This window comes from Eptesicus fuscus, chromosome 3 (assembly GCF_027574615.1).
Source record: "Eptesicus fuscus isolate TK198812 chromosome 3, DD_ASM_mEF_20220401, whole genome shotgun sequence".
NCBI classification, from domain to species: domain Eukaryota; kingdom Metazoa; phylum Chordata; class Mammalia; order Chiroptera; family Vespertilionidae; genus Eptesicus; species Eptesicus fuscus.
The window spans coordinates 78814155-78839641 of record NC_072475.1 but is presented as its reverse complement, the minus strand read 5'-3'; the positions used below and the strand labels follow the sequence as shown (position 1 = coordinate 78839641).

The 25487-nt window shown below is 43.6% G+C and overlaps 1 protein-coding gene across 1 annotated transcript; it reads right to left on the bottom strand.

Moving 5' to 3' along the window:
• Positions 1 to 1758: 1758 nt before the first annotated feature.
• Positions 1759 to 24049, bottom strand: LOC129147495 (ferritin, heavy subunit-like). Its single transcript, XM_054709933.1, has 5 exons — positions 23954 to 24049; positions 22912 to 23055; positions 21839 to 21964; positions 20343 to 20484; positions 1759 to 1859 (listed from the first exon to the last, which is right to left on the bottom strand). The coding sequence occupies exons 1-5, from the start codon at positions 24047 to 24049 to the stop codon at positions 1759 to 1761; spliced, it is 609 nt and encodes a 202-aa protein (XP_054565908.1).
• Between the last annotated feature and the right edge of the window lie 1438 nt (positions 24050 to 25487).

Below are 25487 nucleotides of genomic sequence, written 5' to 3'. Positions count from 1 at the left end.
AAGACCTGTTGATGCTTTCAATGATTGTGTCCGGGACTTTGAATGAGTGGTGGAAATAAAGAAAGTCTAGGCTCCAATCTAAGTACGTAAGAAACAGGAGACAGCCTAGGTGGGTTTGCTTTAGGATGCTAGGAGGAAATATTTAGATGTTTATGGTTTAACCCAGCAATGCTCCAAAGCTTTTAATTATCCAAGACTTTGGAAAATTATGTATAGACCTATGAGGCTTGAGAAAAAGCTGGAAGAGGAGGGAACAGTCCTGGAAGCTTGTTCTAGGAATGCACTTTCCAGGCCTCTAGCTGCTTGTATTTAAAACTGCCACATTTTTCCTTAGAGGTAACAGGCTAAGGTTAGGGTGCTCATGAGTTCCGCTTCTGATAGTAGCAGAAGCTACTACTTAAGTAAGGGTTTGCAGTTTTGTAGGGATGAATGTTGTTCTTTGGGAAGGGGGAGATTGAGAAGGCACTGAGGTGAGAGCAGTTTTTAGAGCATTAAAGGGGGTGAGAATGATGGCTTTGGGATCTAAAGTCTCAGTGAGGTTCACTGGGTCATAGATGGCCTTTGCGAGAAGACTAAAGTTGGGAACCCAGAGGAAAAAGTACCTAGTGAGCCTGAGAAAGGAGAGTATTTCTTATCTGGAGGAGGGGACAGTTATGGACAAGTTAAGTATTTACAATCTAAGGTAATGGCTCCACTTTATGGGGTGAGAGTAAAACCGAGGTAAGTGACTGTGGTTCGGAACAACTGGGCTTTATGAGGGGATGCTTAATAGGCCCAGGTAAAACAAGAAAAGAGTGGATAAAGGGGGTATGGGTAAGATACAGTGTAGAGGTGAGGTGGATAATGGCTGTGAGACTAATTCATCAACCTCCATAATAGAGACTGAGGAGGGAACAAGGGTCCCAGTGAATTCTGGGAGGGCAGAATAAGTGGCCCCAGTGTCAATTAAAAGGAAGATCAGTTTACTTGCCACCACAATCATTGACTGAGGCTCTGTCCCAGTGATGTAAAACTGTGAGACTTTGTTAGGGCCTGGGCAGCTTCAGGCTTCAGTGGTTACTTCCAGGAGGTCTGGGAGCTCCAAACTGCATCCAGAGAGCAGCCTTGCTGTACTGGCTGAGGTCTGATCTGGAGGGGCCAGACTACAGTGTGATTTCCAATGGGCTTCCCTTCTGCACCTTGGGCAGGGCCCAAGCGTGGGTCTCAGGTTTGGGCAGGACTTATCCCAGTGTCCTTCCTTGTTGCATTTGAAGCATGGGCCTGGAGGAGGCTTATCCCCTGAGTTACCTTTGGTTGGAGGACTGGCACTTCATTTGGGGTTCATGAGTGGGGTGACTAGGAGCTGAAAGGCCACCCTTGGCCTGATCTTGTTTTTGGGGGTATTTGGGTGTCCTCGTCTCTATTATTAAAGACCTTAAAGGCTAGGTTAAGGAGGTCTCTTTTGAGGGGTTTGTGGACCTGTGTCTATTTTTTTTAATTTATGGTGAATGTCAGGAACTGATTGGGATATAAAATGGGTGTTTAGAAGAAGAGTTCCTCTGGGGAGGTGGGATTTAAGGTGGTAATTTCTGTAAGGCCTCCATGAGGCAGGAGATGAAGAGAACTGGATTTCCTCTGGGCCCCGAGTGATTTCATTACTTTATCATAGTTGACTGCTTTATGAGCAGCCTTTTTGAGTCAGGAAATGAGACAGGTGATCATATGGTTATGGAACTGGCATCCTGGAGAATTAACCTAATAGTTCCATTTCAGGTCAGTTCAGAGGACAGTATCAGTGCCAACTGGATTGTCCGCCTCGTCCTTTCTGTGGAGGGCATTGGCATGGTCCTCAGCTGCCAGCCAGATGTGCTCCTTCTCCCCTGGGGTTAGAGAAGAGGACAGAATGACATAGATATCATGCCATGTCAGGTGATAAGTCTGGGTCAGGTACTCAAATTCCTTGATAGAAGTTGTTGGGTTAGTAGAAGAAGACTCTAGTCTTTTTTCAATCTCATAAAGGTCAGACATAGAGAATGGGACATGGACTTGGACAATGTCCTCAGATCCCACGACCTCCCTCAGGGGGAGAATAGGCATGGGAACAGAAGTGGCTGTTGAGAAAGGTGGTCTTTGGGTGGCCTAAGAGCTAGTGTCAGGTGGGGAAAGTCTATATTAGAGATTTCATTCTCTGGATTTGAACTCTCAGGGGCCGGGGTAAAAGGCAGTTGCTGGTTAGGAGGATCTGAGTTTGGGGAATCTACTGCAGGTGAGGAAAGGGGTGTATAAAGGGGTGGAGGTAGGTGGTCTGCTGGGTCAAAAGTAGATTCAGAATCAGAAGTGTTAGGGGTATGATGTTTTGTGTGAAAGAGAAGGATCTGATAGGTAGAGCAGGACTGACAGAGAGAGGATTGAAAACAGAGGGTGAAAAAGGGAATCCCTGACCATTTTCCATTGCACTGACAGCAATTATCTAAATCACACAATATGTTAAAATCAAGAGTATCCTTTTCAGGCCATTGAGAATCATTATTTAGTTTATACTAGTATTGTGGCCAAATCCTATATAATAAAGAGCTAATATGCCCTCACACAGTAATGGCTCAGACACTCAACACTGGGGAGAGAGAAATGGGGACCAACCAGGCACAAATGAGCTCACGAGAGAGGAATGGGGGCCAGCCAGGCACAAATGAGCTCATGAGAGAGGAATGGGGACCAGCCAGGCTGCGGCCCAGGAGAGGGACAAGTCGCATGCCCCATGGTCCCGGGCACCAGAAGCTGGGGCTGCAGCCCAGAAGAGGAACAAGCCACTTGCCCCATGGTCCTGGGTGCCGGCGGCTGTGCCTGCGCCTGCAGCCCAGGAGATGGACACGCCACATGCTCTGCGGTCCCTGCAGTCCTGGTCACCAGCAGCTGTGCCTGCAGATCAGGAGAAGACAAGCCACCCAACCCGCAGTCCCGGGCACCAGTGGCTGCCAGCCCCACGGTCCCAGGCACCAATGCCTGAACCTGTGCCTGTGGCCCAGGAGAGGGACAAGCCACCTGCCCTGTGGTCCCAGGTGCCTGCAGCTGCAGCCTGGGTGAAGCCACCTGCCCATTGTCCCCTGTGCTTGCGGCCGGCCTGGGCAAAGCCGGCCCAGGTCCTGAGTGACTGAGGCCAGCCAGAGGAAGAAATCCTGGGTCCCAGATGTGGGGTGAAGCAGAGGTGGTTAGGGGTGATCAGGCCAGCAGGGAGCAGGCAGTTAGGGGCAATCAGGCCAGTAGGGGAGTAGTTAGGGGTGATCAGGCAGGCAGGCAGAGGTGGTTAGGGGCAATCAGGCAGGCAGGTGAGCGGTTAGTAGCCAGCAGTCCTGGATTGCGAGATGTAGTTGGACATCTCCCGAGGGGTCCCAGATTGGAGAGGGTGCAGGCCGGGCTGAGTGACACGCCCCCCCTCCTATGCATGAATTTCATGCACCGGGCTTCTAGTCTACACTAATAAAAGAGTAAGATGCTAATTGACTGTACCTTCACAACACCCACCAGCCAATCAGGAGTGAGTATGCAAATTAACCCAACAAAAATGGAAGGTTAATTTGCATACACAGGCGCTGAGCAGATGGGAACAGGGTGGGACACTTGTGTCGTTGCCATGGCAATGACACAGGCATTCTGCACCATCCATGCCACTCCGGGCCTCTGGGCATTGTGGGAAGGTGGAAAGGCAGCTCTGGCCAGAAAGAAGGCGGTGTTGGCAGCCAGGGGAAGGAAGGCCCATTCTTGCACGAATCTTCATGCATCTAGTCCTGTCTAATAAAGAGGGAATATGCTAATTGACTGCCCCACCCTCAAAGATGGCGGTGCCCACAGCCATAAGATGGTGTCACCCAGTCCCCTCAGCCCTGCTGGGGCATCTGCGTGCCTGCCTCTGGAGTCCCCCAGTCCCCTCAGCCCCCCAGGGCAAGCCCAAGGCACAGGCAAGCCTCAGATGTGGCTGCCCAGATGCCTAGGGCTCCCCAAAGCTCATGTAACCAAGGCTGGCCGAGGCTTGCATTGCCAGCAGTGGTAGCAGCAGAGGTGTGATGGGGCATCGCCTTCCCCTAATTGCCAGGTTGCCTCCTGCCCCTGAGGGCTCCCGGACTGTGAGAGGGGGCAAGTCGGGCTGAGGGACCCCTGCTCCAGTGCATGAATTTTCATGCACCGGGCCTCTAGTCATGTTATAAAAGGAAATGAGGAGCTTGGGCCTGATCTCTCCTGTGAGTCAAAGGCGATTGAGATTTTGAAGGAGACAGCCAAGAGGGGTTGTTTTAGGCCATGCAAAGGAAATATTCCCCATGATAAGGAGAATAAGCATGGCCCATGAGGGTAAGTGTGAGTGACACACCACAAGTTAAAGATGACTGTTTAGGGCAGGCATCCCACTGCTAAACATATTGCCATGAGAAATGAGGGGAGACCTTCTGGATTGGCTTCCAATTCCAGAAAGACCTGAGGCCAAATGACAGAGGAGTCTTATGGCCTAATGCTAAGACTTTTGAGACCAGAGGACTTTTGAGAAGTCAGTGAGAGTATGTGGGCAAAAGACTCGAGACTAGGAAAATTGTGGAATGTCACTAGCCTAGAGAAGATTGGCCAGTATGGGATAGAGGGTCAGCAATGCAGAAGGAGGAATTCCTGATATGGCATCCTCTTTAGCTGGGTAGGAAGGAAGGCCTAATAGAGGCAGGCAATCATGTCACCAAGTATGATTCAGAAGTAGGCCCAGATTGAATTGATCCTGCCTACTGCTCTCTGAGTAGCAAATTCAGGGTGATCAAAGTTGGGACAATGGCTCCCCTTTCCTGTGGAACCCTCCCGGTTTCAACACCAAATGTTAGGGTTGCCAAAGGAGAAACACATAAGGCCAAAGTGTTAAATAATTATAAATTTATTAGGTCATCAGGAGATCAGATGGGCTGAGCTTCAAAATGGCACCAGCACCCAGAGATGGAGAGTCAGAGGTTTTTAAAGGATTCTAGGTGTTTTTTGTTGTTGTTTGTTTCTCTTTTTGCAGGGAACTCTCTGGGTGGGTCCAGATCCTGGGAAAATCCAGAGGGGAAAGATAATAGTCTTAGCAAGTGGAATATGTTCTAAGCAAAAGGAAATGTTGGTTTTGAAGTGGTCTAAAGGGCAGTATCCAGGGAAGGTGATATCAGTTCAATTATTACACCTCAGCATTTTGAAGATGATTTCCCCATTTTCTCCTTGCATCTAATATTGATGTGAAAGCTGTTAGTAATATGGCAGTTTTCTTTCTTTGTAAGTGATGTATTTTGCAGTGAGCTTTTACATCCTTGATACTATAAAAATTTGCTACAATAGGTATTTTTCTCATTTTCTCTTCTCTCCTGGAGCTAAAAATTAGATCTTTCATTGGGACTCCATGTCTTAATATTTAAAATACCATTTGGCTGAGAATTTCTTAGCTTACTTCAATATCACTTGTTAAATTAGCTGTGTCTATTTCAATATTCAACCCATTTGTTAACTTGAATTTTTCCCAAATCATGTCTAATTGGATCTTTCTATTTCCCCTTCTCATGTCAAAAGATACTTCTAAGATTAAATGTCTGTGTTTTTGTTTCTGTTGTGTTTCATTTTGTTTTGTTTTGTTTTTTACCTTTCAATTTTATTGTAAACTTAAAACTGTATTAGGAAAAATAAAGTCTTTTTTCTTAAAAGTAGATAGTAAAGCCCAGTTAATAAATCAAGTGGAAATATTAAAAATACACTTTTTAAATGAACATAATCTTTTAAGATTAGGTGTCAATTTCAGTTATCTGTTGTCTTTTTAGGTTGAATTTATTGGCGTAACATCCTCTATTTAAAAAAAAAAAAGCCTAATATGCAAATCAACCAAAAGGCAGAATGACCAGCCAAATGACCATTCACTACGATGTGCACTGACCACCAGAGGGCAGATGCTCAATTCAGGAGCTTCCCCCAGTCCACAAGTCCCAGGTTAGCCAAGGCGGGCACCAGTGGGGGCCCCTCAATTGCCCCACCGGTAGCCCCACAGATCGGCCCTGATTGCCAGCCAGGCCTAGGGACCCTACCTGCACATGAATTTCATGCACCGGGCCTCTAGTTGGTTAATAAAACCATAAAGATTTCAAGTATAGAACCTAACAAAACATCTGCATACTGCATCAGGCACTAACCAGTTAAAGTCAAGTCTCTTTCAGTCCCCATTGTCCCTTCCTTGCCCACTTTCACTTTACCCACGCCCCCCCTTTTCCTCTATCATCAACTGCTGTCTATGCCTATGTGTTATATTTTTGCTTAATCCATACACCTTTTTCACCCAATTCCCTCCCATCTGACAGCTATGTATCTATGCTTCTGATTCTACTTTGTTCGTTAAATCATTTTTTGTTGATTATGTTACATGGAGTTGGGCAAGCAGAATCTCCCTCTGTGGGTTCTTGTCTGATGAAGTTTAAAGAATAAATTAGTGGAACTGAAAAAGTGGCAGCGGAATAGACAGACAGGCCCTGAGCCTTGTCGCGGAGCAGAAAGAAAGAACAGCTGAGGGTTGCATGAGGAGTATTTGTTGGTGAGTTAAGGGACAGCTATACTCCAGGAGAAGGTGGGGGACTGCTGGATGGGGTTCCCTGACCGGGCAGCCCCCACTGCTACTGGGTCCCCTCCCAGAGCTACAGGCTCAGATGTGGAGACCACGCCATCTTGAAGGGGAAAGTGGATGTTATAGGAAGCTTGAAAATCTACAACTGCAGCACCCATCGAAAAGCTGCGAACCCCAGAACACCGGTCCCCAATTGGAGCAAACACGTGGATTCAGAGGATCTCTACACTCCACCACGGAAAGGTCAGATTTCACCTGGGATAAGATGAGGTCTCTGGTGCCGGCAGGAGAGAGAATATGCGCGCACTGTGGGAGCTGGAGGACCGGGGGAAGTCTGTGCCTAGAAAAATCCGTGGATGTTGGGACTGGCATGATCCATGAATGTGGAAGGGGGTCCTCAGAGCTGCTAACAGAAGGAATCTATAAAAAGCAACCCATTTTGATCTGACCCAAAAGGACAGCCTAAAAATTTTAAAAGTGTGCTGGCTGCTTAGACCCAAGGGGCAAAGGAAGACTGCGCAGACTTGCCTGCAGCCCCGTTGTTTGCACACTTGGGCTTTTTCCTCTTCAAATCCTTGCTTCAGATTACTAAGCCCAATACATAGGATCATCCAGTTGGGGACACCCTGGGAGACTGCAGGGGAAAGTTGTTTTTCTGGAACCTGGGGATCAGAATGGGGAGTGACCATCGGAGAGCCAGCTCTGGGGCATCCCACTCCCACAAACCAGTATTGAGTGCCACAGGGAAACCAGGATCTAAGCACAAGATAGAGAAGCCATACAGATCTGGAAATCAATCCAGAAACACTGCCACACAGGGGCTGAATCACAAATAGGCTCTGTGTAATCAAAAATAAAGGAATATAAGAAAATAAGACACCACCTGCTTAAAAATCAGGACTGGCTTACAACACTGAGGAGCAGTGGAATGCAGGGAACTGCAATACTGTCCAGACTGGGAAACAGGTGTACCAAATAGAACAATAGAGGAAGTGAATGACCGTCATTACTGCACATCTTTTCTTTTTCTTTCCATCTTTTACTTAAGAAACTAATTATTTTCTTTTTTCCTCACTTGATTTTACCTTTTTAATTATTACATTCTTAGTTTCAAACAGTATTATTACTACTACTATTTTACCTTTTCTTTTCTTTTTTTTTTAAGTGTCATTTTATTTTCTTTTTATTTTACTTTGGGATTAGTGTTCTACATTCCATTTTCATTTTTCCTTTAGCATCATTTTACTCTATCTCAACTCTGCCTTTATGCCATCACTCTCTTCCTAACCTTTCCCCTTTTGGAGTTTTGTTTCTCTTACCCTTTTCCTGTTTTAGATTTTCCCTATTCTTTCTGTTTACCCCCCTGTTAAAATTTCACCCTCCTTATATATCTAATTCCCAATCCCCTGCTCCAAGACCATACACACCTCTCTCTTCTCTATCTTAACTATCCAAAAAATTGTTTTTCTCTCTGTCCTTTTGTTTTGTTTGCTTGAATGTTGACTATATTGGTTTTTTATGCTTTTTTTGTGAGATTGTTTTGCTTATTCTTTTTTTTTGTTTGTTTTCTTTGTTTGCTTTGCTTTTGTTTGCTTTTTGCTTCTGTTTTCCCTCACCTCGCTTGATATTAGTTGTTGTTTGTAGTTTGTATTAATCTCTAGGTACTTGTTGCTGGCATTTGCTGGGATTAGTGGCTGTTCTCTTGAAGTTTTCTCCCCATATATATAGTTTGTTCTCCTTTTCTTTCTTAGTATATTTCTTTTCTCTCTTACTTTTTTATTTCCTTTTCCCAATTTCATTTTGGCACTCCTTTTTTTTCTTTTTCTTTTTCCTCTTCTTTCTCTCCTATTCCCTAATTTGCCTTCCTCTGGTGGTCACCTTTATTGGGGGTTATTAATATCATGAATACATTTCTGTTCAGTGCCTTGTGTGTTGTACCTAGTTGTGTTGTACTTTGTGCCTTTAAATCAATGCAGGAGAGAGAACTACATAACTAGACATCTGGAGAAGAGATACCATGGGGAGACAAAGAAACAGCATGCACATGAAAGAAAAGCAGGCATCACCAGAAAAGGAAATAAATGAAATAGAGGCAAGAAACCTGTCAGAGAAAGAATTCAGAGAAATGGTCATAAGGTGGCTGAAAAGAATGAAAGACAAATTCGACAATATGAGTAAGAACCAAGAGGAAATGAAGAAGAACCAAGAATAAATGAAAAAATGACATCACTGCTGTAAAGAACTCAATAGAAAGCATCAAGAGTAGACTAGAAGAAGCAGAGGGCCACATCAGTGAGCCGGAAGACAAGGTGGGAAAAAATACCCAAGTAGAGCAGCTTCTAGAAAAAAAAAAATTAAAAAGCAGGAGTAGAGTCTAAGGGAACTTTGGGACAACATGAAACAAAATAATATCTGCATAATAGGGGTGCCAGAAGGAGAGGAAAGTGAGCAAGGAATAGAAAACCTGTTTGAAGAAATAATGACAGAAAAATTCCCTGATATAGGGAAGAAAAAACCCCACACAAATCCAAGAAGATCACAGAGTCCCAAGCAAAATGAACCCCAAAAGAACAATGCCAAGACATGTTATAATTAAATTGGCAAACACCAACAACAAAGTAAGAATCTTAAAAGTAGCCAGAGAGAGACATAAAGTTACCTACAAAGGAACCCCCATCAGACTAGCAACTGATTTCTCAACAGAAACTCATCAGGCCAGAAGGGAATGGAATGAAATATACAAAGTCATGCAAAGGAAGGGTCTGAATCCAAGAATACTGTACCTAGCAAGGCTATCGATCAAAATTGAAGGTGAAATCAGGAGCTTCACAGACAAAAAAGGACTAAGGGAATTTGTTACCACCAAACCAGCAATGCAAGAAATGATAAAGGGTCTGCTGTAAAAAAAGAAATAGGAAACAAAAACAGAACACAGGGGTAAAGAATAAAAATGGCGACAAATAAGTACCTATCAATAATAACTTTAAATGTAAATGGATTAAATGCCACAATCAAAAGACATAGGGTAAAGGATTGGATAAGAAAACATGACTCATATATCTGCTGTCTACAAGAAACCCACCTCAGAAAAAAAGACGCACACAGACTGAGGGTGAAGGGATGGAAAAAGGTTTTCCAGGCAAATGGAAATAAAAAAAGAAAGCTGTGGTAGCAACACTTATATCTGACAAATTAGATCTCAAAGTAAAGGACATAACAAGAGATAAGGAAGGCCACTTCATAATACTAAAGGGAGCAATCCAACAAGAAGAAATAACTCTGGTAAACATATACACACCCAATACAGGAGCACCCAAATATATATATATAAATATATATATATATAAACTCCTGGAGGATATCAAGGGAGAGATTGCAAGCAATACAATCATATTTGGAGACTTTAATACCCCACTATCACCATTGGACAAATCCTCTAAACAAAAAATCAGCAAAGAAACATCAATCCCAAATGACTCACTAGATCAGATGGAATTAATTGACATCTTCAGAACATTTCACCCCAAAGCCATAGAATATACATTCTTCTCAAGTGCACATGGGTCATTTTCAAAGATAGACTATTTGCTGGGACATAGGCAAAGGCTCTTCAAATTCAAGAAGATAGAAATCATATCAAGCATTTTCTCAGATCACAGTTGCATAAAACTGGAAATCAACTACATTAAAAACAATCCAAAGAAATCAAACACATGGAGACTAAACAGCATGCTACTAAACAATGACTGGGTTACCAGAGAGATGAAGGAAGAAATAAAAAAACATCATGGCAACAAATGACAATGAAAACATAACAATCCAAAATCTATGGGACATAGCGAAAGCAGTCTTGAGAGGGAAGTTCATAGCTCTACAAGCCTACTGCAAAAAAACAAGAAACAATGGTAATAAATTACCTAACCCTACAACTCAAAGAGTTAGAAAGAGAGCAACAAGAAAAGCCCAGTGTAAGCAGAAGGAAGGAAATAATAAAGATCAGAGTGGAGATAAATGACATAGAGACCAAAGAAACAATGCAAAAGATCAACAAAACCAACGGCTGGTTCTTTGAAAGGATAAACAAGATTGATGAACCTCTAGCCAGGGTCACCAAGAAGCAAAGAGAGAGAACCCAAATAAATAAAATCAGAAATGAAAGAGGTGAAATAACAACAGACCCCACTGAAATACAAGGGATTGTTAAAAAATACTATTAACAACTTTATTCCAACAAACTGGACAACCTGGAGATAATGGACATATTCCTAGAAAAATATAACCTTTCAAAACTCAATCAGGAAGAACCTAAACAGCTCAGTGGGCCAATAACTATGGAAGAAATTGAAGCAGTCATCAAAAAGCTTCTGGCAAACAAAAGCCCGGGGCCAGATGGCTTCACAGGGGAGTTTTACCAAACATTCAAGGAAGAACTAAAACCTAGCCTCCTCAGACTATTCAAAAAAAATTCAAGAGGAAGGAACACTTCCAAGCTCCTTCTATGAAGCCAGCATCACCCTAATACCAAAACCAGATAAAGGCAACACAATGAAAGAGAATTATAGGCCAATATCCCTCATGAACAAAGATGCCAAAATCCTCAACAAAATTCTAGCAAATCAGATCCAGCAGTACATCAGAAAGATCTTACAGCATAACCAAGTAGGATTTATCCCAGGAATGCAAGGATGGTACAATATCCACAAATCAATAAAAGTGATACATCACATAAACAAACTGAGAGATAAAAATCACATAGTCATATCAATTGACGAAGAAAAAGCATTTGACAAAATCCAACACCCTTTCTTTTTTTTTTAAAAATATATATCTTTATAGATTTCAGAGAGGAAGGGAGAGGGATAGAGAGATAGAAACATCAATGATGAGAGAGAATCATTGATCGGCTGCCTCCTGCACGTCCCCTATTGGGGACTGAGCCCACAACCCAGGCATGTGCCCTTGGCCAGAATCGAAACTGTGACCCTTCAGTCCACAGGCTGACGCTCTATCCACTGAGCCAAACCGGCTAGGGCCCAACACCCTTTCTTGATAAAAACTCTCAGCAAGGTGGGAATAGAAGGATCATACCTCAACATAATAAAAGCTATATATGATAAACCCACAGCTAACATCATAATCAATGGGCAAAAACTAAAACCATTTCCCCTAAGAACAGGAACAAGACAGGGATGCCCACTCTCACCACTCCTGTTTGACATAGTACTGGAAGTATTAGCCATTGCAATTAGATAAGAAGAAGAAATAAAAGGCATCTAAATTGGAAAAGAAGAAGTGAAGCTGTCCTTATTTGAAGATGACATGATATTGTACATAAAAAACCCGAAAGACTCCATCAAAAAACTAATAGACTTAATAAATGAATTCGGCAACATAGCAGGATACAAAATTAATGCCAAGAAATCTATGGAATTTCTATACACCAATAGTGAACTTATATAAAGAGAGACTAAAAAAGCAATCCATTTACCATCGCACCAAAAAAATTAAGATACCTAGGAATAAACTTAACTAAGGAGGTAAAAGACCTATATGTGGAAAACTACAGGGCACTGAAAAAAGATATAGAGGAAGACGTAAACAGATGGAAGAATATACCATGTTCATGGACTGGTAGAATCAACATCATTAAAATGTCCATACTACCCAAAGCAATCTATAGATTCAATGCACTCCCCATTAAAATACCAACGGCATATTTCACAGACCTAGAACGAACTCTCCAAAAATTCATCTGGAATAAAAAAAGACCCTGGATAGCCACAGCAATCCTGAGAAAGAAGAATAAAGTAGGAGAGATCTCAATACCAGATTTCAAGCTATATTACAAAGCCACTGTTCTCAAAACTGCCTGGTACTGGCACAAGAACAGACATATAGATCAATGGAATAGAATAGAGAATCCAGATATTGACCCAAACCACTATGCTCAATTAATATTTGACAAAGGAGGCATGAACATACAATGGAGTCAAGACAGTCTCTTCAATAAATGGTGTTGGGACAGATACATGCAAAAAAATTAAACTAGACCACCAACTTACACCATACACAAAAATAAACTCAAAATGGATACAGGACTTAAACATAAGATGGGAAACCATAAACATACCAGAGGAATCCACAGGCAGCTAAATCTCAGACATATGCCGAAAGAACTTCTTCACTGATACTGCTCCTAGGGCAATGGAAGCTAAAGAGAAAATAAACAAATGGGACTGCATCAAAATTAAAGCTTTTTCACAGCAAAAGAAACCATCAACAAAACAACAAGAATGCCCACTGTATGAGAGAACATATTTTCAAATGGCATCACTGATAAAGGTTTAATTTCCAACATCTACAGGCAACTTATACAACTTAATAAAAGGAAGTTAAATGACCCAATAAAAAAATGGGCAACGGACCTAACTGGAATCTTCTCAAAAGAAGACAGAAGGAAGGCCAAGAGGCATATAAAAACATGCTCAAAGTCACTAATTATCTGAGAGATGCAAATCAAAATGACAATTCAGTACCATCTCACACCTGTCAGAATGGCTATTATTAACAAATCAACAAACAAGTGTTGGCGAGGATGCAGAGAAAAAAGAAACCTTGTGCACTGCTGGTGGGAATGCAGACTGGTGCAGCCACTGTGGAGAACAGTATGGATTTTCCTCAAAAAACTAAAAATGGAACTCCCATTTGACCCAGTACTACCACTTCTAGGAATATATCCCAAGAAACTAGAAACACCAGTCAGAAAAGACATATGCACTCCTATGTTCATAGCAGCACAATTTACAATAGGTAAGATTTGGAAACAGCCTAGGTGCCCGTCAGCAATGACTGGATCAGAAAACTATGGTACATCTACAAAATTGAATACTATGCTGCCATAAAAAAGAAGGAATTCTTACCATTTGCAGCTACCTGGATGGAACTGGAGAACATTATGTTAAGTGAAATAAGCCAGTCAATGAAAGAAAAATACCACATGATCTCACTCATTTGTGGATAATAAAGAACATTATAAACTGATGAACAAAAAGATAGATACAGAGGCAGTAAAGTATCAAACAGACTGTCAAATTACAGCGGGAAGGTGAGGGAGAGGTGGAGGAGATAAGAGATCAACCGAAGGACTTGTATGCATGCATATAAGCATAACCAATGGACTCAAAACTGGAGTGGGGTGGGAGGCGTTGGTAAGATATTTACACATATAATACCTTAATTTTAAAAAATGGAAAAAAAATAAAATTGAAATTAGGCCTGGCTTGTGTGGCTCAGTTGGTTAAGCATCATCCCATGCACCAAAGTGTCACCAGTTCGAATCATGATCAGGGCACATGCCCAAGTTGGGAGCTGGATCACCAGTAGGGAACATGCAGGAGACAGCTGATGGATAATTATCTAATTATGAATAAACTTCATTTTGTTAATTCATTCAGTGATTGATGGACAGGTAGGTTGTTTTTACTTTTTGGCTAGCATTATTACTGTACTATTTGTGTAGAAGTTTTTATTTTAACAGTTCTTTAAAATTATGTTGGATATACACTTAGAAGTTAAACTGCTGGACAATATGGTAATTATAGGCATAACTTTTTAAAAATGTTTTTATTAATTTTTAAAAATATATTTTTATTAATTTCAGAGAGGAAGGGAGAGGAGAGAGAGATAGAAGCATTAGTGATGAGAACGAATCCTTGATTGGTTGCCTCATGCATGCCCCCTATTGGGGATTTAGCCTGCAACCCCAGGCATGTGCCCTGAGCAGGAATCAAATTGTGACCTCCTGGTTCATAGGTTGACACTCAACCACTGAGTAATACTGGCTGGGCTTATGCATAACTTTGAGAAATTCCATCTTTTTTTCACAGTGGCTGTATCATTTTATATACCAGGCTTCTACTAACCTCACTAATACTTGTTATTTTCCATTTGAAAAATCATCATATCCATTCTGGTGTGTGAATTGGTCTCTTATTATGGTGTTGATTTGCATTTGCCTAATGATGTTGAGGATCTTTTCCTATGCTTGTTGTTTTTTGTATATCTTCTTTGGAAAATGTCTAATCAATTTTTTGCCAATTAAAATTGATATAAGTCATATTAGGAAAAAAAAGAATAAATTAGTGGACTAAAGATTTTATTTATTTATTTTTAATTTCTTTATTGATTAAGGTGTCACATATTTGTCCTCATCCCCCCCATTCCCATCCCGCACCCCTCCCCACGGATGCCCCAACCCCCTGTTGAACATAACCATTGGATAGGCTCATATGCACGCACACAAGTCCTTTGGTTGATCTCTCCCCCCTCCCCCCAACCTCCCCTATCCTCCCTCTGAGGCCCGATAGTCCGATCGATGCCTCCTTGTTTCTGGTTCCGTTCTTGTTCATCAGTCTATGTTGTTCATCATTTCCCCTAGATAAGCGAGATCATGTGTCACTAGAGATATACTTATAAGAACTGAATGTGAGACGAGCAATAATAGTTATGCTGACAGGCAGATGAATCAGTCTGTAGTGAGTTTCTTTCTGGACCAATAGTTCTTTAGAGACCCAATTTCAATGTCCACCAGTTCCTTATGTGTACATGTCAGCACTGACCCCTCAGCTCTGGATGGTGGACAAATGGTGGTAATGGAGGTCCGACTCCCTCTGGTTTGGTCTCGGCCGGACCCAGGGGCACGGCTTCACCCGGACTCAGGTGCACGTGGCCTCACCCAGACCCAGGGGCGCGTGGCCTCTCCCAGACCCAGGGGTGCGTGGCCTCACCCGGACCTAGGTGCGCGAGACCTCACCCGGAACCAGGGACACATGGCCTCACCTGTACCCGGGGGCGCGTGACCTCTCCCAGACCCAGGGGCGCGTGGCCTCACCCGGAGCTAGGTGTGCGCGGCCTCACCTGGACCCGGGACCCAGCCTCACCCGGATCCAGGGACACATGGCCTCACCTGGACCTGGGGGCGCGTGGCCTCTCCCAGACCCAGGGGCGCGTGGCCTCACCCGGACGTAGGTGTGCGAGGCCTCACCTGGATCCAGGACCCAGGGGCGCGTGGCCTCTCCCAGACCCAGGGGCACGTGGCCTCACCCGGACCCAGGACCCAGCCTCACCCAGACCCAGGGGCGCGTGGCCTCTCCCAGACCCAGGGGCGCGAGGCCTCACCCGGATCCAGGGACACATGGCCTCACCCGGAACCGGGGGCACGTGGCCTCTCCCAGACCCAGGGGCGCGTGGCCTCACCCGGAGCCAGGTGCGCGAGGCCTCACCCGGACCCGGGACCCAGCCTCACCTGGATCCAGGGACACATGGCCTCACCTGGACCCGGGGGCGCGTGGCCTCTCCCAGACCCAGGGGCGTGTGGCCTCACCCGGACCTAGGTGCGTGAGGCCTCACCCGGATCCAGGGACACATGGCCTCACCCGGACCCAGGGGCGCGTGGCCTCTCCCAGACGCAGGGGCGCGTGGCCTCACCCGGACCTAGGTGCGCGAGGCCTCACCAGGATCCAGGGACACATGGCCTCACCCGGACCCAGGGGCGCGTGGCCTCTCCCAGACCCAGGGGCGCACGGCCTCACCCAGACCCGGGACCCAGCCTTACCCGGATCCAGGGGCACACGGCCTCACCCGGACCCAGGATTCAGCTTCACCCGGACCCAGGGGCTCATGGCCTCACCCGAACCCGGAATCCGGCTTCTCCTGGACCCAGATGCGCGTGGCCTCACCCGGACCCAGGGGCGTTAGGCCTCACCTAGACCCAAGGGCGTATGACCACACCTGAGCCCAGAGGCTCGCAGGCTCGCCTGGACCCGGGTCTCAGCGGGGTTTCGTCTTCTTGATCCCAATTCCTGTTGGTCAATTCCCTCTCAGCAATTCCTTCGGTCATTTTCTCAGAGCTCCAGGGCGGCTGCCGCAGAACTCATTGGGCGGCGGGCTCGGCGAAGCTCCGGTGTGCCCGGTGCGCGGCGGTGGGCTGGTCCGGTGTCGCTGCGTCAGCCCTTGGGTCTGCAGCAGTGGCCGGTCGCCGAGCGTGCGCACCTGGCCGCTTCTGGGGCATTGAGATTCTTGAAGGACTTGGAGGTCAGCAAGCGCGGAGTCTCCCACCCCATGTCTCCCAGGGGCTCGTCTGTCCGTGCTCGGCAGCGAGTGGAGTCGTCCCCTCAGCTGGAGACCGCCGGGGGAACTGCGCTGAGCACGTTCCAGGCCGCCATTGTGTCGCCTGAGCCGTAATTCTTAAAGTGTGGACTTTCGGTCACTGGCGTCAGCATCATCCCACATACCCCTCTCTTTTATTCTAGTTGTAGAGCATCTGCTCAGCCAGACCTCCGGTGGTTCTGGATGGTGTCTGCTCTGCTCTCCCATCGTAGTCTCAAAATTGTTGTGGTAGGCAACGATCAGGCTTCTTCCCTATGCCTCCATCTTGGTCCTCCTTTGTATAGTTAAGTCTTGATTGTTGTTGGTGTCACTGGGAGGAATTGTCCTCCAGGCCAATTGGCCGTGAGGACCCTCTTTGTCTATATAGGAAGAGTTGCTGTGCAGGAGACACGTTTATGGGCCGGGTCTTGATGCAGCAATGCTTTGGCGCTCACTGAGTCTGCCTCCTGAATGTGACCCTTTTGCGCGTGGTTGAATTCTGGTGTCATCTCACATCGACCACTAGATGCCCTCGTTTCTGGGTCTCCAATGTAGTGTAGGTCAGCTACTGCCTGAGGCACTCAGCAGGAAAAAGCCTCTGCTCAGCTTGGATGGGGCGGAGTTACAGGGTGGAGCCTACAACCTTGGCTTCCTGTCAGCCCCGCCCTATGAGGTTCCTGTGTCTGTGTCCCTCTGTACTCCTTGCAAACACCTCTGAGAGAAACGCGCCCTGGAGTTTCGCCCGCTGCCAAACAGTCTAGTCTCTCCCCTAATGAATCTGGATTTCCAGATTCTCGCCTGGAACTGGGTTTCAGTGTAGTTGGAACTGAGTCTCAGCGCAGTCTGGCGCTTCAGCGGCACAGGCAACCTTCCCTCTTCTGCGCACCTTCCCGTGCGCACCTCTGGAGCTCTGCCTTCCACCGCTCCTCTGTGCCTGCACCCCACAGCCCAAATTCATTCCCCCAGCGTGCGCCTGGCTTCCCAGGGTTTCGCCCAGAACTGGGGTTCAGTGCAGTCGGAGCTGGTGTTCAGCGCAATCTGGAGCTTTTATCTTCTTCCTGCTAGTGAATACCGGCCAGGCCGTCATCCGCCCCTTCCTCTCCGGCTCCGACCTCCCCGCACGCGCGCTTGCTCGTGTCTCCTCCCGTGTCTCCATACCTCAGGCTTTTACGGCTCCTCTGATTATCCTTGTGGTTTTCTCTTTCCTTCTAGTTGTGGGCATTTCAGTCCGCCAGCTTTCCTGTGGTTCTGGATGATGTCCGTTTTGACTTTTAGTTGTATTTTTGAAATTGTTGTGCCTGGCTGTAGGTTAGGTGTTTAACCTATGCCGCCATCTTGGTTTCTCCCCTGGACTAAAGATTTTAAATAAAAATGTGGAAGTAAGGCTGTCATCAACAAATCAACAAATGACAAGTGCTGGCGAGGATGCGGAGAAAAAGGAACCCTCGTGCACGGCTGGTGGGAATGCAGACTGGTGCAGCCACTGTGGAGAACAGTATGGAGTTTCCTCAAAAAACTAAAAATGGAACTCCCATTTGACCCAGTTATCCCACTTCTAGGAATATATCACAAGAAACTAGAAACATGAATCAGAAAGGATATACACACCCCTATGTTCATAGCAGCACAATTCACCATAGCTAAGATTTGGAAACAGCCTAAGTGCCCATCAGCAGATGAGTGGATTAAAAACTGTGGTACATCTACACAATGGAATACTATGCTGTATTAAAAAAGAAGTTCTTACCATTTGCAACAACATGGATGGAGATGGAGAGCATTATGCTAAGTGAAATAAGCCAGGCAGAGAAAGATGAATATCACATGATATCATTCATTTGTAGAATATATTGAACAACATAAACTGATGAACAAAAACAGATCCAGAGACAGAGAAACATCAATCAGAACGTCAAACCTCAGGGAAGGTAGGGGACAGTGTGTGTAGGGGGAGAGATCAACCAAAGAACTTATATGCATGCATATGAGCCTAATCAACGGACACAGACAACAGGGGGTTGGGGACATAAATGGGGGGTGGGGAGTAATGGGGGAATAAGGACACATATGTAATACCTTAATCAATAAAGAAATTTTTTTTAAAAATGTGGAAGTTTATTGGAAGCATATGACAACTCCCCCTGGGCAGGGGTTCCCAATTGGGAACAGCCTGATTGCTCTCTCTCTAAAATGGGAAACACTCTAAATCCTGTTCTGAATCCCTTTATCTTTGGTTTAAATATGCTGGCAGCTCTTTGTCTGAACATTACCCTTTCTAATTGGACCTTTTATTAATTTATGACCCCTGTGCCTCCCTAATTGGTCATTCTCCTGCATAGTATCAGTTTCAAAGGTCAAAGCCCACCTGATGCCCTCTCTCTCTCTCCCCCTTGCAACATTCCTCTATCCTCTGTAAATATATGACTTCCTCTTGTACTGGTCATATTTCTCTATCCTCTATGAAAGAATATCTTCCTCTTGTAACATTTCTTTATCCTCTGTGAAAGTAAGTTAAGCAGTCTGGTGTCTTGGAGCTGTCTCCTTCCCTTCACATATGCATTCCTCTCCCATGGATCCCCCTTTCCCCTAAAACCACCTGTCCAGTCTCTAAAATTCATTTCAATTAGATTCCACATATAAATGAAATTATATGGTATTTGCCTTTCTCTTTCTGGCTTTTTTCACTAGCATAATAATTCCATTATGGGTTGGCTTTCTTAAAGTGTTCTGGATACTTTTATATATTAATTCACTTAATCCTCTCTTTAACTTTATGAAGTAAATATTATTAATCCTCCTTTAAAAATGTCTAAACTAAGTCAATGACTGAGATAAAAAGTTACTCAAGGCCATGGATCTAGTAAGTTTTGGAGCCAGGACACAATCCTATAGAGCCCCCTTTCTTCCCAATGAATTAGCCAAACAAGTTTCATGCTCATTGCTTGCTCCTGAAAGTAATTATCCCAGTAGCTGCTAGCTTGCCCACAGTGGATGATGTTGGCACATCCACACAGTTGTTTGCAGTCTTAATCGCCTGTGTAACTTCCTGATCCCTATGCATACCCAGGTTATGAAAGGGCACCTGGGTTGCAGCTACCTGTCCTCTGTAAATCTTTCAGGTGAGTCACCATTTCTAGACCAAGATCTCTTGTTTTCAAGGTTATATTTACATTGATTAGAAGAAAATCCTACTATTTTGTAAACTTTAAATATGTAGTATACGTGTTGAAGGGGAGGAAAGCAGTTAGACCTTAGGTTTTACTACTTAATTTATACTATATCTGCTTGGACTGTTTGAAATTCACAAATCTTAATCCTGCATCTGGGAGATGGAGGACGCTTTTTTTTTTTTTTTTATTTTTTTGAATTGTAATGGATGCACTGACCTCAGAAAGCTTTCACCAAACTTACATTGATGGAATTAAACCTTTTTGTGCTTCAATAGCTATCTCTTTATACATAATTATAATGCAAAAACAGATTTATTTCTATACACACCCATGAAGGAAAGCAGTCTTCTGTCAAATGGAGAAGATCAAGATTCTTAAGTAGCTGGTTTTGGGACCTACTATAATAGAAAGACTTGTTGCCTTCAGATATTAGGTCTATTTACCTAACACTTCACCAGGCTTTTTAAATAGGTCTTTCTCCTCCTGGTTCATATTCTCTAATTCCTTATAACATTCTATCCGGAATTGCAGGTAGTTTGTGTTTTTATTCTGTTCATCCAGGAACTTCCCAAAGAAGTTTAAGACCTACAGAAATAAACAGGGGAAGGCCTTTAGAAACCTTGTCTGCAACAGGAGGCAATCAAACATCTTCCTACCCAAATTGTAGCTCATAGACCTGCAGTCTTAGGAGCTTATTAGAAACACAGAATCTCAAGTCACACACCATTCCCACTAAATCAGAAAGCGTATTTTAAGAAAGGACTAGACCAGTGGTCAGCAAACTCATTAGCCAACAGAGCCAAATATCAACAGTACAACGATTGAAATTTCTTTTGAGAGCCAAATTTTTTAAACTTAAACTTCTTCTAACGCCACTTCTTCAAAATAGACTCGCCCAGGCCATGGTATTTTGTGGAAGAGCCACACTCAAGGGGCCGAAGAGCCTCATGTGGCTCGCGAGCCGCAGTTTGCCGACCACTAGGCTAGACAGTTGATATGCACATAGAAGTTCAAAGATCACTGATCTAAGACATTCAAGACCTCCAGGTGAGTACCAATATCCACTTCCAATGAGTATGAGTGTTAGGGCATCTCATTAAAAGTACAGATTAATTTAAACAAGCTACTACTGCAGTGGTTTCCCACCCTGTGTGCTTTTTTTTTTTTATGACATAGAGATTTCAAGTAGGTGCCCAGACCCAATTCCCAAAGACTGAGATGTAAGTGGAATAAGGCTCAGGTGTTTGTATCTCTTCAGAACTCCCAAGTCACTCCAATATGCATCTAGGATTGATAGCTTTTGTATTAAGGCATTTTCCTCACTTTGCTTTCCTGAAATACTAAGGGTTTAGTTAGAAAGGAGTTACCATCTCAAGCTGGAGTGTTTACCATTAACCAGGAAGATTTCAGAGAAGTCTGTAGAATAATAAGTCATCATTAACATCACTTTTGTAGGGACCATGTAGGACAATGGTTCGCAAAGTGTGGCCCCTTGTGAGCAAGCAGCAGCATAATCTGAAAACGGGTTAGAAATGCAAATTCTGGGACACCACATGAAAGCCATTGAATCAGAAATTCTGGGGGGTGGAACCTAGCAGGTTATTTGAGTAAGCACTCCATGTGATTTTGGTAGCCATTAACATTTAAGCAATCCTTGTCTAGATTCAAGAGCCAGCAACAAAAGTCATTTTGCTTAATTATCCAGAGCACATTTTTCCTGGGAAATCTTCCTCATTTTGTGATGAGTTGCATTCCTTCTTACCAAGGCACCTACTTCTCCCACCTCCAATCTACTCCCAGAAATAGGTTCATATAATTCCTTGGGGGAAAGCACACATGTGTTGGATGACCCACTGCATTGGATCCACTTCCCAGAAGCGAGTCATAATTCAGAGGTGAAAGATGACATTGCTTTCAGGACCAGTTACTAACAACTTACACCATATTCGTTTTTGGAAGAAGCTGTGGTCTTCAGGTCTACCAGAAGCTTGGTTAACTGGTTCTCCAATTCCAGACCATGCTCTAGAGCTTTTATGCCGGTTCCCCAGTTATCTATCTCAGGCCTCTGTTAGGGAGAAACAGGGAAGTCACCTGGAGCACAGCTTTCTTACATCCAACTTTTTGGGTCTCATTATGTCTAGGTTTGTATGACCTAACACTTTCTAAATTTTGTGTCACAATGGAATTAACCTAAGATCTTAAATCCTGATGTCTGGATTTCAGCTACAGACATTGTGACTTAATTGGCATGGAGTGCAACCACAGCATCAGGATTTTAAAAGCTCCCCTATGCTTACAAAGCATGAGTACCGCTAGAACAGCTTCATGCACTATTCCATTAACTTTCGAATTCCTTGATGGTGGTTTAATTACATAATAACCAGACATTACTAATTCTCTTCATAAAGCTGGAGTTAAAAGAACCCCTCAGATAAGTAGCCATGTTTCTAGATGTCATACCCCCACTAAGGATTAGATGAGTCCTACTAAGCGTCCATCCTCGTGAAAAAGAATTTATTTCATTACATGGAAGAGATAGCCATTTCTAATACCAGGCTGTGCATCAGACTCAGACTAAAGATATGATAGAGGATGCTAACTTTTCTAGAAGTAATCATTTGAGTTGTGCTTCTCAATCTGCCCCAGAGCATTAGAGTCACCTGGGGAGCTCGTTAAAATAAAGCTCCCCGGGCCCCACCCCCAGAGCATCTGATTCAGTTTGTCCATGAATTTGCATTTCTGATGATTTCCCAGGTGATGCTGATGCTCCTGGTACAGAGATCACACTAGCTGTGGCCCATTGAGAAAACGTAAGCAACTACTTACTATCTGCAATTTACTCAACATGATATGAAGAGGCTACAAAGAAGACAGATGTTTACCCTCAAAGTCAGTTTCTATAATCCTGTGTATAATATGGGTAATCCAACAAGTTAGGTGGCACACAATAATTTAGTTCTCTCAACCCAGCAGAGGCCCCATTAAAAACATTATGACAAATTACGTAGTCACCTTAATCACAGGAAGGCAGATTTTACTCCCACATCCTTGTAGATATTTTAGAAATTGCTTTCCATTTTCCCTCTTCACATCAGCTTGGTCTTCAAGGAAATCAGCCAAAAAAGGTTCTACTGAGTCTTCAGTGGAATTACAGGCCTGGGACAGGGGTGAGAATAGGGAGGAAATGGAGGTGAGACAAGCTGATTTTTAAGGCTGGAAATCTGACACAAACTCACTTTGTTGTCTCTGTGTTTGTCCCAAAGAGACCTTCATTCAGGCTGGGGTCCTTGGTTTGCCCTTTGACTTCCAAAAGGCCCCAGCTGTTGTTCAAACCCAGGCTACCTCAAAGAAAAGCCACCCAGATTTTAACATGCTGGGGCCTAATCTTTGGCTATTATGGCCTTTAATGATCAGATTTGTGAACCCCACATGCTAGCACTTATATTCAGTAACACTGTAAATACAGGAAAACTTCAGTAAAATTTAAATGCCATTTTGCCAGGCTGGCATGACTCAGTGGTTGAGCATCAACTTATGAATAAGGAGGTCACGGTTCAATTCCTGAGCAAGGCACATGCCTGGTTTGTGGGCTCAATTCCCCAGTGTGTGGTGTGCAGGAGGCAGCTGATAAATGATTCTTTCACATCATTGATCTTTCTATCTCTCTCCCCCCCTCTCCCTTCCTCTCTTGAATCAATAAAAATATAAAAAAATAAAATTAATTAATTAAATGACATTTTAAAGTCAATCTTTTTTTCACCAATCCTAACACATCTACATTAACTCTAAAATAGAATATGGGTGAATATTATTCAGTCTGCCACCAGTGTCTGATGCCCATAGTTTTGGCAACCCACTGGAAAGAACTGTGATTCTCCCTATCATAGCCCATAGTTTGCAATTACAGCTCTAAATCATTAGGCCACAAAGCAGCAAAATCCAAACCACTATATTGCTGTTTCATTTATCATCACACCATAACCACCATTCTAAGAAGACCAGGATATATCAGAGCTGAAACCTCACTCCTGTTGACTCAAAAACCCACACTAACCATAGATAAGTAAGCATCACTGACGTGCAGCTCATAAGACGCCAAGTGATTAACAGCTATACTACACTGGTCAGAGAGCAATTGCTTGGCTGCCATCTCAGCTTTAGAGAAAACCAGGCATAAAAAGTACTGTGCTACATAGTAACCTAACAGACTTCTTAAATACTAGTAGGCAAATAGCCACTTTCATACAGCTGAAAACTAGATGAAATTCCATCCAGCTGTGATTAACAGCTACTCATTTGTGGATGAGGACATTGTTTCTGCACCAGAGAACCAATCTCATCAGAGAAAAAGATGTGTGTGCGGAGGGAGGGGGAAATTATTTCTCCTTAATATACCAGCCAGTGCACATTTTCTCTATGATTTTTGATGGCTAATCTACTTCTTGAATAGAGAAGTAGTAACAGAGTAGATATGTTAGCTTTAATATATTCCTTTCTTTAAAAACAATTTATGGCACTTCATGCTAGGTCATATGGGGAATCTAAGAAGACTGACTAAAATGTATATTTGCCAATAAGGGACCTGGGCTTACTCTTTAGGAAGCACTTGTTTGCTTTCTGTATTCCTTCATTTCTTATTCACAACCCAGTATAGCATTGTGCTTATAAAAATAAATCATTAGCCCTAGCTGGTTTGGCTCAGTGGATAGAGTGTCAGCCTGTAGACCGAAGGGTCCTGGGTTTGATTCTGGTCAAGGGCATGTACCTTGGTTGCAGGCTTCTGCCCACCCTGGGTTCTGATCAGGACTCACTCTGGAGGCAACCAATCAATGTGTTTCTCTCACATCGTTTTTCTCTTTGTCTTTCCCTGTCTCATCCACTCTCCCTTAAAAAATTCAATGGAAATATAATCTCAAGCAAGGATTAACCAATAAATAAATAAATAAATAAATAAATATTATTGGTACAAATGAACTAAGCATATTTTACTCTAAATAGAAAAATAATCAACAAATAGATTTCAGGGGGAAAAATATTCTGTTTAATTTCTCTTGCATCTGTCACTGACAATTTTCCTTGTTCTTCCATGCTCCACATTTAAGTGCCTTTGTAATTACTTGGGGTCCATCCTGATAATTCGGGATAATCTGTCTATTGTACAGTCAGCAGATTATTAACCTTTATTCCATCTTCACCTTAACTCCCCTTTTTTCATTTTACCCAATGTATCAGTGATCTGGGGCATGAGATGTGAACATTTTTTTTGCTAACTGTATCTCCTAAAAATGACCCTGGCTCTCTCCTACTTTAGTTTTCACATCAGAGACTCCTTATGTAAAACCTCTTCATTTCAGAAGGGGATTGCTAATCCCTCAATTTTAAGAGGACAAACAAATTTTTAAAAACCACACATTTGGTTATACGTATGGAATATTTTATATTAAAAAATGAAAATACAGTAAATAAAATTTGATGAGTAGCAAATAATCCTGTGTAAAATACAAGATATTTGAAATTTGTCCTCTAGATATGCCTATATTTTCTCCTCAATTGTCTCCTACAGGCTGAAACTTCATTACATACAATTC

Bases quoted from the DNA above. Each gene is read 5' to 3' on its own strand.
- LOC129147495 (XM_054709933.1), bottom strand. From the start codon at position 24,049: ATGGCAGCCAAGCAATTGCTCTCTGACCAGTGTAGTATAGCTGTTAAT. The intron at 21,965-22,911 runs GTGACTACGTAA...TCTCCCTAACAG, and splicing joins TCTGCCTTCCTGTGATTAAG to AGGCCTGAGATAGATAACTG. The intron at 20,485-21,838 runs GTAAGTTGTTAG...TTATTTCTGTAG, and splicing joins CTTCCAAAAACGAATATGGT to GTCTTAAACTTCTTTGGGAA.